A 17,073-nucleotide genomic window follows, 5' to 3' on the forward strand; every position below is an offset into this window, starting at 1 on the left:
GAAATGGCCCAAGGGACTCAACTGTGCCCAGGACAGGTTAAAAGTGTTAGTGTGAGTGTACCCTAATTTTATTTGTTATCTGAAAACTGATTTAACAGTGATTTCATACTACCTTTATCTAGTCTGATGGTAACTGCTCTTATTTACCTGCAAGGTGATATAAATTCTAAATGTTTGGGGCCACGTTCAAATACTCCAGGACATGGAGGGATGTAATAGCTTTACTGCCCTGAAAGTGATCTCAGTAGCTACAAAGGTTTACAGTGTTTACTTTTGCAAGACTTCATTCCCTAGTCAATATCTCTCTAGCCAGACTGACATTTCCTGCTAAAATAGTTTGTGTTTGAGGTCCAGTCATTGTCTTAAATCCATAAATGAAACTGTTAGTATTGTTCTTTATGATATGTTTAATTTCATTTAGTACTGTCCATATCATTTGTACTGCTGTATTATATGCATATACATTATGTATGCATATATATATATTTATATATAGTTTCTTGATATTCAAATACATGTAAGATTGTAGTTTTAGCTTCAGTTACAGCCATTATCCTAAATACAGGTCACTTATTCTTCAATAATGGAACATATAGTATATGGCCTAAAAATGTGCCACATCCCTAACATAGTATTCTCTTTAGACACAAACATATTTTTGAAGCACAACTCAATTTAAACTAAAATAGAGCAATCTTTATTACCAAATTGTGACATTAAAATTCAATAAAAGTATACATTGAAGCTATTTTGTTGTGGCAAGTCTATGAGAGATTGAGTTTATCACCTGTTAAAAGATTTGAATTGTGGTTAATACATAATGAAATATGGTAAGTGGAGGTAACCAATGCACTTTACTTTACATACTTTTATTGAACTTTAATGTCTAAATTTTGAAATAAAGATTGCTTTAGTTTAGTCTAAATTGTGTGGGTTGTTTCTCAAAAATCCCATCAAAATATTATTTTACATCTAAAGAGAATACTCATCAAAAGATTCTAAACAGCCAATGTGGATGCTCAACTGTTACAATATATAAAAAATTATATAAAAAAGCAGCTATCTGAATTAGCAGCCATTCATTTCAGGCAGCAGATATAAGACACAATTTTTATTAAATTGTACAGTATGTGTATGCATTACTCAAGAACAGTATATCCCAAAACCTCCTTTCCCCTCTAGAGCATGTCCTTTTACTTTGCGCATTTACCAAGGGGAGTTTCTACTGATTTAGGCACACCCTCATAACTGCATCTCCTGAGTGCTTTCCCTGCACAGTATATACAGACTCTTGGGAGTAAAGGCAACTGCATTGTTTTGCAGAGAAAGAAAATCAATGTATGCATCTGGAGAGGGAAACATGGGGTGGGGATAAATGAACTTCTGTAGTGCAGCAGGCAGGGCTGACAATGATGGCTGGGATTTCAGTGCAACAAATGAAATGTGTTGTCAGCTCAAACAGGGGCATGTAGTAATATACTAGATTTGTGGAAGATAAACAGCTATGTTTCTGTACTTACAGCATTTTAAATGGTATAAAACACAGGGAAATGTTTATTATTATTAATTTGCCTTGACACACACTTTACAGTGGTCCCCACATAAACAAGCAGGAAAAAAGTAACAAAAAATATGTGGCAAAAAAGTTAGTAAACATATTTACCTTATCCCTTGCTTTCATCTATGGCGCAAAGGCAAGGGTGATGTCATACTCCTTCTGACAAGAAATACAAATATTTTAGCAGGTAAAAAGCCCCCATATACTGTCTGTTCTTTATCTTTCCATGTAGCTGTTTGCTTAGAGCTCAGCTTTAAGCAACTTGTAATCTAGGTTATGCCACCTTCAAATATGGTCTTGGAGGTCAGAGAGCTATACAATAATGTTACTGTAAACCATCCTGCAAGCTGTAATGTTGGATATTTGTTAGTTTAGCATTTGAAAACTTTATAGGGCAAGTTAAACAAATCTTTTTTTATTTAATATTGTCAATATTGATATTTAATATTTTTAACACCACCAGGTATTGTTTGAAAAATTGCGCAGCAAATGATCTGGAGTGTGCTCTTAGCCCATATGCCTTGCAATACAAGTTGGTTTCACTTCCATTTGGCATCACTGCTAACCAGGACTTAATTCGTTTGGTTGCCTATACACAAGATGGCATATTACATCCAAGAACAACTTTTCTGATTACCGATGAAGATTCTACACTGCCATTTTCTATAAGAGAAGAAAACATGAAGGGTGTAGTATTTACCAACAGACCACTTAAAGAACCAGAAACCTATAGAATGAAAGTGAGAGCCTTATCATACAGCACAGATCGCACCATTGAATATCAGACTACTTTTATTGTTTATATTTCTGTGTCTCCCTATCCTTATTAAGGTATTTTACTGTTTTAATAGTCTATAATTTAATATTGGAAAACATTCTGATGTAGGAAACAATGCTGAGAAATAAAATGCAATAACTGTAAATTGTAAATGTTTGCACTTTAGCAATCAGTTGGAAATATTAATAATTAAAGGCATGGTGTTGTAGTCCATAACAGCTAAACAGAATTCAGCAGTCACTAGTCTGGCTACAATAAACTCTACTTTTTGGTCTTAATCCCAAAAAAAGAATTAAAATTATGAACAAAAGTTCTGCCTTCACCTTCTATTATAATGGAGAACTAACACAAAATGTATCAAGAGCTCTAACACTTTATCAGAGGCTGTATGTCTTCAGCAAATGGAATGGGATTTCCAAAGGCTCATAATCTAAGAAGTATTCAATGCAGTGCCAGGACAAGGCATCCAAGGTGTAAAGGCCAAAGTGTGTCCCTTCATCAGCTATGAACTACTACAGCAAAAGAGGCTGGAGATCCTGCCCTTATTTTAGAACCCGCCCCTCCTGTCAAAGCATTGATTCTTTGTTACTGAACTGTATTGCACAGATGGAACAGGTACAGTATGCCAGTTCAGAACAAATATTTCAGCTAAATAAGTACACAAATAAAGCTTCTTAGCCTGGGTTCACCTTAGTGCAGCTATATCATAATGCAATTTTCAGTGCATTTTTGTAGTGTGGTTTTGACTTGTTTTTGGTGTGTTATGTATGCTACATGTTTTTTTGTAGAACAAAACTAGATTTTATACAAAAAGCTTTGCCAAAAATGCACTACAAATGCATATTAAATGTGTTACATACATTTGTGGTTCATTTCTATTGAAGTTTATGGGGTTAAAATTGCTTTGCAACTGCACTAAAAACGTGTTGCAGGGGCATCATAGAGAATAATGTGATTACCATTGTCTTGCAGTGCAGCATGACAGCAACTGCATCAGAAATCGCATGAGTGTGAAAAGGTCGTAAATTTAGCTGCCACAATGACAAATATAGAAAGAGTAACAAAAAATTATCATGATATTGGGGTTGAAGTATAGAAATATAGGCTGTTCACTTAGCAAAAGAAATGAAAATGTGCCCACTACCAACCCACTACCTACAATCAATCTATATACTGTAAACGTAAAAGATACATTCCTACAATCACAGATATAAGGAATCAGCAGTTATCTCCTTCTAAATGTGTAAATATACAAAAAAAAGTATAAATACACAGCTTTGAGATCCTTTCTTTGAACCCACATAAAATTAAACTGCAGTAATTTACAATAATACTGACAAGCAATTGTGCTGATTTACAAAACAAGTTCAGACTCTTCGCTTGTGTAAAAATTCCTTAAATTATCTAATCTTATAAAAAGGAAATTCCTGTTTACATATTTTGTCTGCTCCTGATTGGATAACTGAAGGCAAGAATAACATCATTTCTTGTTTGAAGATTCTCAACTTCTTTAGTAAGTCAGACCAAATATATAGTCAGACCAGTATATACTCCCACCACCTGCTTCCATGAGCATAAAGTAACATGTCAAATTGTGTATAAACAGCCCAACCACTTTTTAAGTATTTTGAGATATGAGATTGTTACAAGGTGAAATGTCCATTTCCATGTAAACCTATTCTTTATTCACTGCTGTACAGAAATTAGACACACTCAACACATATGTTTAAAGTATACTTCATTATTATTATTATTATTACATTATTATTATTATTTTAACTCTAAACTGTTCACAACAGTGTATGGTGAAAATAGAGACCACACTATCTAAGACAGATGACATTTTTTATGGCTAAAGTAGCATGCAAGCACCATCAAATTCTGCTCCTGATGTCCTTTCATTTAACTTCAAAGCTAAATGTCAACAGAGCTTAAACATTACCTTAGATCAGTAGTTCTCGACCTTCCTAATGCCGTGACCCTTTAATACAGTTCCTCATGTTGTGGTGACCCCCAACCATAAAATTATTTACCCAGTAATTATAATTCATGAGTGTCGTTTTACCTCCAATACTGCTGCTTTCAACACAGTAGCTGCTTTTAACAGAGTAGCTGCTTTCAACACAGCAGCTGCTTTCTGCACAGTAGCTGCTCTTTACACATCGGAAATATGTGTTTTCTGATGGTCTTAGGGGACCCCTGTGAAAGGGTCGTTCGACCCCCAAAGGGGTCGCGACCCACAGGTTGAGACCCACTGCCTTAGATGCTTCATGCTCAGGGCAATTTTGTAATTTGTTTTGGTAGAAAATTTACCTAAAACCCCAAACAATTATATATTTCCTAATAGCATATTTCCTGTAGAATAAAACGGTGGTCATTTTCTTTGTTGCATGACGCTTGTGCAACTGCCTATTAAACACATTTTCAGTAAAAAATACACTAAAATGATTGTTTATGTATAAATGAATACACAGTTTTTGGGGTGAATATACAAAATGATATTGGATCAAGTAAATAGATACCAAACACATCAAGCCTTAAAACTGTGCATCTCTGTGAAATGGTAAAAATGTAATCTACCGAAAATTGTCCATACGCAATGCTTTTGAGGTCTTTAGAGCTTATCAATTTAGAGCCAACAGTGAATGATGGACCTAATGATTGTCTCACTCCGCAATTCATGATGATACCTCACATTCATGGCACAGTCATTGTTTACATACATGTGTTCACCTTACATGTGTATTTGCATTCTTGTGTTTGCAGGACAAATGGGCTGCTTTAAAAAAAAATACATTCCTATTTACTTTATTTTAATTTACAATTTTTACACTTTTTTTACATTTAACTTTATTGCTATCACCTAACAAGCCCTTCAGGTGAAAACATTAGCAGATGCAGGCTCTCTTTATGCAGATTTTAGGGTTATATCACATCCCTAATTAAAAATACAAATTAATGAAATACTTGTGAGCCACTAGAAGTTTTCTTACTTATAAAGCAATTAATTTCGTGTATGAAAATGTTAATAATATTAAATTTATGAATAAAGTAAACGACTAATAAATCAATTGACGTGCTTAATTAAATAATTAAATATTTAGATCGCCAGGTACTTTTTACACCCTCTCCAGGTGTATGGATGTTAATTTCATATATCTATATTGTACCGCGCTCCAAACTTAACAACTCTAAGTGCTCTAAATAAATAAATAAATAAATATTATATATAACCAAATATTCAATAATAATCTATATCCATAATGCTTAAATCCATAATTGCATAATACTTAAATCCATGATTGAAGTGAATCAAAAAAATGTCATTAATATTTATAAATCAGTGCATAAAAAACTGCGTGCCTAAAAAGTGAAAAAATAAAATAAAATAGAAATATAAAAAATGAAAAATATAAAAAAAATAAATGAAGTAAAATAAACTGGAAGAAAATTTTATATAAGTTAATAATAGTTCAGTTCATACGAATTGAGATGGTAATATGGATCAATCTGATTTGCGTAGTAAGTCAATGTTCATGACATGAACCTCTCTCTCCTTCCTCCTCTCCTTTCTCCTCAATTCAACTTTTCTCAATCAAGACTTTCTCCTCTATCTGCTTAGGCTTATTCCTCCATAAACGATACATGCATAGAGAAGGGAAAAAGAAACATAGTGTCTTATCCTGAGTAAAAATGTTTAATGAGCTTCTGATCTCCCACTCACATGGTATCAGCAAAAGTAACGCTTAGCGTTACTTTTGCTGATACCATGTGAGTGGGAGATCAGAAGCTCATTAAACATTTTTACTCAGGATAAGACACTATGTTTCTTTTTCCCTTCTCTATGCATGTATCGTTTATGGAGGAATAAGCCTAAGCAGATAGAGGAGAAAGTCTTGATTGAGAAAAGTTGAATTGAGGAGAAAGGAGAGGAGGAAGGAGAGAGAGGTTCATGTCATGAACATTGACTTACTACGCAAATCAGATTGATCCATATTACCATCTCAATTCGTATGAACTGAACTATTATTAACTTATATAAAATTTTCTTCCAGTTTATTTTACTTCATTTATTTTTTTTATATTTTTCATTTTTTATATTTTTATTTTATTTTATTTTTTCACTTTTTAGGCACGCAGTTTTTTATGCACTGATTTATAAGTATTAATGAAATTTTTTTGATTCACTTCAATCATGGATTTAAGTATTATGCAATTATGGATTTAAGCATTATGGATATAGATTATTATTGAATATTTGGTTATATATAATATTTATTTATTTATTTATTTAGAGCACTTAGAGTTGTTAAGTTTGGAGCGCGGTACAATATAGATATATGAAAATCACATCCCTAATGCTTCCCCTGCCGTCCACTGCAGTCAATTAAGCATAGAACTGCTTGATCAGTTGAGCACCCAGCTTCCCAGACAGGAATTTGACAGATCTGAACCCAGAAAAAGACTCAAAGCTGATCACTTTCAGGTACATCCACGTGGATCAGTAGAGCCTAGGAACCACAGTGGGCAGTATAGCATGGGGAAGGGATTTCACAGTAATGTAGAAGTGATCGGATGGCTTTACAGCCTTCTTGATCACTTTTACATGAGAGTTGAGGCCAGCTGAAATAATTACACTGAGAGTGTTTAGCCACTTGACGTTCAGGTGGTTAATAAATGGTCTGTGGATGGCAATGCCAAGTGGCTAAAGAGTAAGTGGCTACTTTCTCCAAAATTATACTTAAGCTATTTACAGAGTTTTCATTGTTAGTTTTGCAGTTATATTTAAAACATTTCAAATGTTTCTCCAGAATTCTCTCCTAACTGAATAGCAATACTTAATAACATTAGTCATCTGCAGCCTCTGTCTAGTGTCGTCTCCAACATCCTGCAGTGGGGAGATGGGGATTGATACCTGAGAAAACATGCCTCTTCACTCCTCTCCACACAGTACCACACCTCCATTCCTTCCCAGCCAATCAGTGCAAGGATATCTGTATATTAATTTAGCAGCTGTCAGAGCTGCCAACAGCTTCCCTGAACCCTCCTTTTCATGCTTTCCTGTACAGAAGCCAGGAGGCTAGGGAGAGGGTGATGTGTGTACAGCAGGAAGCTAAGCTGCTGCTGATCTGAGCTGCTGGGGATGTGTGTGCATGGAGATGATGTGCAGCAGGGGATCTGAACAGTTGGGAATGTTTGTACAAGGGTGATATGCTGCAGATTTTGTTTTCAGAGATGCTGATCTTCTTTGTGTGCGTCTGAGCTATTTGCTGGTGTTGCAGTTGCCATCACAGATCAGGCTGACATGCACAAAACAATGACAAGTAGTTTACAAGGGTGGAAGGGACATATAGTGCAGACATGGGGCATGACAAACTTGAAATAACTGTTGCTTGCTGTTGGGGTTGGGCTAGGTTCAGTGGATTTATTGCTCTAATAGAAAGAAAGTAAAGATAGAATGTAACTTACACTAAAATTAACAATCTTTTAGACATGGCAAAAAAAAATAATTTTCAGAGAAAATTTGGTAGAGAAATGGGAAGTATTTATGTTTTAATATCCATGTAAAAATCACTGCAAATGGCAGGAAACACAATGAATGATTGGGCAAATGTCGGATTTGTTATCCTATGAGTAAGATCTGCTTGTATTTACAAGACATTAGTGAAGTTTATTGATCCATGCATGCTCAGCTTTAGTCCACCCTGCTGCTCCCTAAAATTTGCAAATTTAAAATATTTTTTTTATATATTTATGAGTCTGGGTTTCTGTTTTAGAAACATTAAGAACCTAAACCTGCTGAAGTCTTTTATGCAATGAACATGGGTAATTCTTCTATTTATTGGCATATCTAAAGAAGCCTAACTACTTAATCTTAACATCTCAAGGCATTTTGGAAAAGACAGTCTTGCCCCTTTGATGGCAGTGGAGAGAGCACAAAGACTCCCTACCCATACACTACATACTGGGAACCCAACAAGACCTATGTAAATGTAGTTGTTAAATTAGAAATATAAAATAATTCTCAAAAAATGCTCTCTATTCGGCAGGCAGCCCCATATCCTGCAAAGAGACATCCCATATCCAGCAACAGACATTGCTGTATCCAGCAAAGGGACAATCCCTATATCTTGCATAAGGTAGCTCCATATCCAGCAAAGAGACAGCCCCATATATAAAAAAAAAGAGACATCCTCATATATCCAGCAAGAGACATCCCCATATCCAGCAAGAGACAGGTCCATATTCAACAAAGAGACAGTGTCATATCCAGCAAAGAGACATCCCCATATCCAGCAAGAGACATTACAATAACCAACAAAAGGACATTCCCCATATCCTTCATAAGATAGCTCCATATCCAGCAAAGAGACGGCCCTATATCTAACAAAAAGACAGCGCCATATCCAGCAAAGAGGCAGCCCCATATCCAGCAAAGTGGCAGCCCCATATCCAGCAAAGAGATAGCCAGCCCCCATATCCAAGCAGCATGAACAGATAGCCCTCATCCATCAATACTGACAATATTTACATTACCAAAAAAACAATGTCTCCACAAGAAAGTGAGCAAGCAGGGCAGGCTAGCACATCACAACACAGCTCTGCCTTACAGCTGTGGCTACCACCAAAAATAAGAATGCCATCTGGTCTGCAGGGAGAGGCAGAGGGCAGATGATATCACTCCACTTTCCACTCTGTAAAGGCTGCAGCTGGCACTAAAGGAGCTCACTCCATGGCTGGCGTCCTGATATAATAAGCTATAAAACAAAAAGTTGTTCTCCCTCACACTCTTTGTCAGAGGTGCCAGAACGCCATTCCATAACAATCCACCAGAAAAAAAGCCATGTCCAGCCTACTCTTTTTAATTCCTACTCTTACCTTACAATAAGCAATCTGGTCTTCCTTCTTTTTGGGTTGAATTACTAAAGGCAAATAGGCTGTTCACTTTGCTAGTTTTAATTTAGCTTAGTGAAAGAGCTGAAGCTCTGATTTCCATCATCCAATGGTGACAGAAAAAAATATTTTTTTTTTCTTTGTACATGTTTGGGTATTCATTGCAAAGTTAATGTTCACCCTGTTCACCAAGCTAGGGAAAAATTCCTGTGCAAATTGAAAATTTCCTTACAAAGCTATAACTATTTGCCTTTAGTAAATCAACTCCATTATGTGCTGTGATGGTTACCCTGAATATACTGCCTTGTGGGACAATTTATTTATTTATTTATTATAGGTACTTATATAGCGCTGCCAATTTATGTAGCGCTTTACATATATATTTGTACATTCACATCAGTCCCTATCCTTATCCCTGCTGGAGTTACAATATCTAGAGGGTAGAAGTTTCTCAAGGACATTGTTTATCTGTGCCAGCTATATACAGATAACACCTTCAATATAATCTCAACAACTCCAGTCTGAATATCAGACTCCCAAGGAATCTTTCTATCAGTATTTACAGTTGTGCCAATATGGCACAACATAAACTCATTCCTATTAAAATAATGCGTTCTAAGCTTATTGCATTACTTACCCATATCTGATCCAAAAAGGACATTATCTCTACCATATGACAGTATTTTCTTCTCTCCCATAATTCCAATAATACACTTTCAAGTAAGCCTCATTGGGATTCTAACCTAGGCCAAATAACTACAGACCAATGGTCAGAAATTCTTGCTACCCCACCCCATTATTTTTTTTTCCAACTGCCTCACAAAGACCCATCCAGATATTTAACATACACAGAACATATCACACACCTCAGTTCCTATTTAATTGTGGTAGAATAAAGTATCCTTTTCCTCATTTTCAGACCTTCAAATATTGCTGAGTAGCACTACAGCAATATAAGCTTGTTAACATTTAGTGAGGGTGCCCAGTAGCTTCCCTCATTGTCAGATGTCACCTTTGATGTTCTCTGTGGCAGGAGTTTATGTGCAGTCAATGTCAAAGCTGTGTCATACCTCAGGGCCCATTCATAAAACCAGGTGCGTTTTATAGCGCTCATAACTCACGCCAGCTGATGTGGTTTGTGCATGCAAGTTGCAAGATGGAGTGAAGCTAACAGAGCCTATGTTAACAGCGACAGGCACTTTTACTTGCAGGCCACATCTCCAGCCTAGGAGACAAGGGAGGGGGATTATTGCATTAAGAGTTCTATGCTGGTAATTTTCTGTCTTTTTCTTTGTTCAGTGTCTTCTTTACCTATATCACAAAAATTGCTCTAAAAGCACATTTGTGTCTCTTTCAATAAAAATTAACCTGATTAAAAAGCAGGCAATTTCTTTGCCATTAAGAAATAATTGCAGTCTGTTCTGTATATTATGTAATGGCTAAAGATTTGACAGGTCAAACAAAATGTGTCTGCTTCCTCAAAATAGATGCAAATGGTAAAAGACGTATTTATCAGACGGAAACTAATTATGGCCTGACCCAGTAGGATGAGAGAATGTCTCACAACTATAAAATATGATTTGATCTTGGGTTTAAGTCTGCTAACATTTTGCCTAGTTTTATGAATAGTACCTGAAAAAATTGCATTAAGAGTTAAAAATATTACCAGCTTTCTCAATTTTACATTAAAGAATTAAATGTAAATAAATTAGAAATTACATTTACACCATGAAGTTTTAATCCTTTAGAACTGACTTGTAACCACAGGTATTGGTGGAGTTCTGAAAAAAATATTACTTTCATTATATAAGTGGAGCAAGACATGACAGAAAACATTGAATGATGATTTACTTCCACATAGATTGGTCAATTAAGCAGCAAAAGCCAACAAGGACCAGGAAACCAGAAGTCTGTGCTCTGACTCAATACATTACAAGAACGGGGGAGTCATTGGGTGACATTGAGCACATCTAGTCATCAAAGTAGCAGTAACATAGTACACTTTGATATCACTGATTGCATCATACCCTGAACTCACGACACTATTGTGTGCTTCATTTTCCAGATGTTTTTGAAAACAAATCTTAAATGCGATCTCCAATTTTGTTACAAATTGTAGCCAAAAACTTTACCCAGTGATTTTCCCAAAAGACAAGTTCTGTCATGTCAATAACCTAATGATAAATGTCAAGGTAGAAAACTTCAAAAAGACAGAGACAGAGGAAAGAGTATGTCCTTGTAAGATGGGGAAGAGCTCAGAGAGGCAAACAGTGTTTTCTGAGGTCAGAATCAAAAAGCCAAAGAATGGCCGTCGGTTAAAAAGTAAGTTATAGAAAGGACAGAAGAGGAAAATTAAGAGAGGCCTACTTGAAATAGAGAAGACCCAGGATAAGGTAAAATGAAGAGATGAAGAATAAAGCAGAACAGAAATAAGACAGCATTACTGGGAATTAAACCAGGGGCATGCATGTACTGTACAACTAAAAGCAGAAGCCTTTAAGCTGGCCATACCCAATCAATCCGATTGTACATACTCTGCACAATATTCTTTAGATTTACCAAAACTAAGTAATATGGGGCACACCTAAATTCTCTGGCACTGGCACTGCATAGTTGATGTTAGATCTCAAGGAGATTGTACAATCAGACTGTATAGTGTATGGCCAAATTTGGTACAGTACAGCACACGGAGGTGTCTAAAGACGTCGGCAGCTGTATTCAATATACCCTACTGTGCCTGAAAGCCAGGCTGTCTGACAGGCATAGCTCCAACACTTCTGAGTAGCATTTTACCATTCCTTCACCAGAGGATGTACAATGCTAACTGATAACAAGGTAGGTCAGATTAAATGAACACTGGGGACAATACACATTCTGTTAGATACAGTTAGGAATGAGATCTACTGCTAAAGTGATTTAAAAAATGTTTTAAAAATTGAACATTTCACTTTAGAGTAGATTACATTATTATAACTGCCTCAAGCACTCCAGAACATGATGATGATAACACATCAAGGTCAGCAAAGACAGACTTTACTACTTGAAGAAAAAAAGTGAAATACGTACATTTTCAAACCTTAGATGATACAAAGATGACAAAAGTTCGCTTACCTTCTATTTGGAATAAAATCTGCTTGTGAAGTGAGTCAGCAAAAAAAAAAAAAAGCAAAAGCATTTCGAGACATTGAACATAATGGAACATTTTTATAGCTGTATGACCACGCAGGAACATGATGACATTCTGTACAGTTCTGGAAAAAAAGGTTCAGTAAAGACTGAATACAGTATTTGGAGGAAGAAGTTAAATATGTTCAGCACCTAAAGTGTATCTACAGCCAAAAGCAAACATTTACTATATTGGAGCTTGCCTATCTTTAAATGTGGTGACCGCATTTGTTTTATTTTGTGTTTTTTTTTCCCTTTATTTCCACCTGGTGATCGCACCAGTAAGCCTGTTGTTTTTCAGATTCCTTAGAGTTTGCTTAGATGTTTGAGACAAACAATTTGATACTGACAGGGATGCTTACAATTGTCAGCTTTAATTTATGTATGTAAAGCCTTTATCCCAAAAGTAAAAAATCTGTTGTTGTAATTGCTTAAAAAGTGTGAGCTGGAGTTAGGCTTTAATTTGTTAGTCAAGTCCAGTTAAATCCACTACCGCATTTACTGTATACTACCCCCTCCACAGGTTGACAATACTGCTGTCCAAGAATGTCGGTGTTGTTCTTTCATATAATAGAAAAATGCTGAGAAAGAAAATGTGTTACTGTCTAGATCAGCGGTCTCCAAACTGTGGCTCAGGAGCCAGATGTGGCCCTTTGCACGCCTTTATCTGGCCCTTGGGGCATTACTCCACTAATGATGGAGCATCATTCGCCCTTCTAACACCATCGATGGGGCAGTATTCTTCTCATTGATATCAACAATGGAGAGCTTTTCCTCCCAATAAAACTAATGATGGCACTGATACCAGAGCATTTTCTACTCTTACTGGCCAAAGTCTGGCCCCCCTAAAGCCTGAAGCACAGTAAATTGGCCCTTTGCTTAGAAAGTTTGGAGAACCCTGGTCTAGATTAACTGGTAAAAATAAAGGAAAAAAATAAAAAAACAAAAGCAACCACCACATTTAAGGACTGAAGGCTGCATATTACATTTTCGAGTTTAGATATGCTTTAAATCTGATGAGAATGATCAAATGTTTGCAATATGCCCACAACATTGGAAGTACGTTCTAATATGATTATTAGACAATAAAAGATACTAAACAGATACTAATCAGAATATATTCCCTATTAAGCATGTTAGGGTAGTGATCCATTCATATATCAAACTATTTCCTGTTTAGAGATGTCAGTACAACATCTGTTCAAGGTGCAAAAGGGGAGAAATAGTAACCAGTTACATAGTAGCCAACATTTCAAAAAACTTTTTAGGGACACCCTTTTTTCTGTGCCACTGTAGGCGGAGCATTACTTACATTAAGAGCGGGAGATTTGTTTATTATGGGTGTGGTTCTACAGGAAGTAGCTTCCTCCCATACCAAAACGGATGAATAGTGCATAGAGTGGCTGGGTTGGTATAGCGGACCAAAATGACAACTCTAAGATATTACCACCATTAAAAAATAAAGTAGTATGTAGGGCAGTGTACAGGAGTCAGTAGTATGTAGGGCAGTGTACAGAGGTCAGTAGTATGCAAGGCAGTGTATAGAGGTCAGTAGTATGTAAGGCAGTGTACAGAGGTCAGTAGTATATAAGGCAGTGTAAAGAGGTCAGTAGTATGTAGGACAGTGTACAGAGGTCAGTAGTATGTAGGGTAGTGTACAGAGGTCAGTAGTATGTAGGGCAGTGTACCGAGGTCAGCAGTATGTAGGGCAGTGTACAGAGGTCAGTAGTATATAAGGCAATGTAAAGAGGTCAGTAGTATGTAGGGCAGTGTACAGGAGTCAGTAGTATGTAGGGCAGTGTACAGAGGTCAGTAGTATGCAAGGCAGTGTATAGAGGTCAGTAGTATGTAAGGCAGTGTACAGAGGTCAGTAGTATATAAGGCAGTGTAAAGAGGTCAGTAGTATGTAGGACAGTGTACAGAGGTCAGTAGTATGTAGGGCAGTGTACAGAGGTCAGCAGTATGTAGGGCAGTGTACAGAGGTCAGTAGTATATAAGGCAGTGTAAAGAGGTCAGTCGTATGTAGGACAGTGTACAGAGGTCAGTAGTATGTAGGGCAGTGTACAGAGGTCAGCAGTATGTAGGGCAGTGTGCAGAGGTCAGCAGTATGTAGGGCGGTGTACAGAGGTCAGTAGTATGTAGGACAGTATTCAGGGATCAGTAGAATGTAGAGCAGTGTACAGAGGTCAGCAGTATGTAAGGCAGTGTACAGAGGTCAGTAGTATGTAGGGCAGTGTATAGGAGTCAGTAGTATGTAGGGCAGTGTACAGAGGTCAGTAGTATGTAGTGCAGTGTACAGGTTTCAGTAGTATGCAGTGTAGTGTACAGAGGTCAGTAGTATGTAGAGCAGTGTGAAGAGGTCAGTAGTTTGTAAGGCAGTGTACAGAGGTCAGTAGTATGTAGAGGAGTGTACAGAGATCAGTAGGATGTAGAACCGTGTGCATAGGTTAGTAGTATGTAGGGCAGTATACAGGGGTCAATGGTATGTAGGGTAGTGTACAAAAGTCAGTAGGATGTAGAGCAGTGTACAGAGGTCAGTAGTATGTAGGGCAGTGTATAGGAGTCAGTAGAACATAGGGCAGTGTACAGAGGTCAGTAGAATGTAGAGCAGTGTACAGGGTTCAGTAGTATGTAGTGTATTGTACAGAGGTCAGTAATATGTAGAGCAGTGTGAAGAGGTCAGTAGTATGTAAGGCAGTGTACAGAGGTCAGTAGTATGTAGAGGAGTGTACAGAGATCAGTAGGATGCAGAGCAGTGTAAAGGGGTCAGTAGTATGTAGGGCAGTATACAGGGGTCAGTAGTATGTAGGGTAGTGTACAGAGGTCAGTAGGATGTAGAGCAGTGTACAGAGGTCAGTAGAATGTAGAGCAGTATACAGAGATCAGTAGTATGCAGGGCAGTGTACAGAGGTCAGTAGTATGTAGAGCAGTGCACAGGAGTCAGTACTATGTAGGGCAGTGTACAGGGTTCAGTAGTATGAAGAGCAGCGTACAGGAGTCAGTACTATGTAGAGCAGTGTACAGACGTCAAAAGGAAATAGACAAGTATACAGAGGTCAGCAAGGCAGTCATTAGAAGTTTTGGGGCCCATTACACAGCTTTAGGCCTAGGCCCCACCGGGCCTTACTACCAACATTCCCCAGAGCCTGGCCACTAGCTGTCCCACCAAATCTGCAAACTGGCCATGCCACTGAGTCCTTCAGCGCACTTTTATTTAAACACTCTCACAAATTAATGTATCCTCCATCCCATGTCCTCCTCCTCCAGTCCCATCTCCTTTATCCCATGTCCTCCTCCTTCTCCATCCCATGTCCTCATCTTCCAATTAAATCTCCCCCATCCAAAGTCCTTCTCTTCCTGTCTAAACTCCTCCATCCCATGTCCTCCTCCTTCTCCATCTCAGGTCCTCCTCCTCCAGTTCCATCTCCCCCATCCCATGTCCCCATCTTTCAGTCTCATTTCCCCCATCCCATGCCCTCCTCCTCCTGCATCCTATGTCCTCTTCCTCCTCCATCACGTCCTCTTGCTTCTCCAGTCCCATCTCTTCCATCACATGTCCTCCTCCTCCAGTTCCTTCTCCTCCATCCCCTTTCCTCCTCCAGTTCCATCTCATCTATCCCATGTCCTCCTCCAGTCCCATCTCCCCCATCACATGTCCTCCTCCTGCTCCTCCATCTCCTCCTCCAGTCCCATCTCCTCCATCCCATGTCCTCTTCTTCCATTCCATGTCCTCCCCCAGTCCCATCTCCTCCATCCCAGGTCCTCCTCCAGTCCCATCTCCCCCATCCCATGTCCTCTTCCTGCTCCTATATTCCCATCTCCTCCATCCCATGTCCTCCTTTTTCAGTTTCATCTCCTCCATCCCATGTCCTCCTCCAGTCCCTTCTCCTCCATCCCATCTCCTTCATCCTATGTCCTTCTTCAGTCCAATCTCCCGCATCCCATGTCATCTCCAGTCCCATCTGCCCCATCCCATGTCCTCCTCTTCCAGTCTCATCTGCCCCATCCCATATCCTCCTCCTCCAGTCCCATCTCCTCCATCCCATGTCATCCTCCTCCTGTTCCATCTCCTCCATCCCATGTCCTTCTTCAGTCCCATCTCCTCCATCCCATGTCTTCCTCCTTTCAGTCCCATCTCCTCCATCCCATGTTCTACTGTCCCATCTCTTCCATCCCATGTCCTTCGCTCTCCCCATCTCCTCCAGTCCAGAGAGAGAGAATGAGGGAGAGAATGAGAGAGAGAATGAGGGAGAGAGCAAGCCCCTGGATGCCCAGACTACATGAAGAGCGGTGGCAAGATAGTTTGGGACTTAGTGTCACCCTAATTCTATATAGAGAACCACTTATACGTGGACAATTTTTACAATCTTGCCACTATTTAGACAATTGTACAATCTTGGAATTGGCGCATGTGGTACTGTGTGACCTAATCGCCAGGGCTTCCCCCAACGGCTTGTAAATACCTGCCTTAGAAAGGGGGAGAAAGCCTGCTTGAAAAATGATGAATTGTTCACAGTGAAGTGGAAAGACAAACAGGATGTTTTCGCCCTGTTTTCCATTCATGCAGACACGACCATACAAATTTCCACAGCAGCTGCAGTTGTTGAGAAGCTCCTCTGTGTCCACGACTATAACCTTAACATGGGAGGGGTGGACTTCAACAACCAGATGATGAAGC

General features: G+C 38.3%; 1 protein-coding gene across 1 annotated transcript in view; it reads left to right on the forward strand.

The window, feature by feature from the left end:
- Positions 1 to 3,197, forward strand: part of HMCN1 (hemicentin 1) — a 468,291-nt gene extending 465,094 nt beyond the window's left edge. The window contains exon 106 of the mRNA XM_089678830.1: positions 2,022 to 3,197. Coding sequence (XP_089534956.1) covers positions 2,022 to 2,388 — 367 coding nt within the window. The 3' untranslated portion in view covers positions 2,389 to 3,197. The remainder of the gene's footprint in view (positions 1 to 2,021) is intronic.
- Positions 3,198 to 17,073: the final 13,876 nt, after the last annotated feature.

This window comes from Staurois parvus, unplaced genomic scaffold, assembly GCF_062004578.1.
Source record: "Staurois parvus isolate SC_StPar_1 unplaced genomic scaffold, SC_StPar_1.0 ptg000210l, whole genome shotgun sequence".
NCBI lineage: Eukaryota > Metazoa > Chordata > Amphibia > Anura > Ranidae > Staurois > Staurois parvus.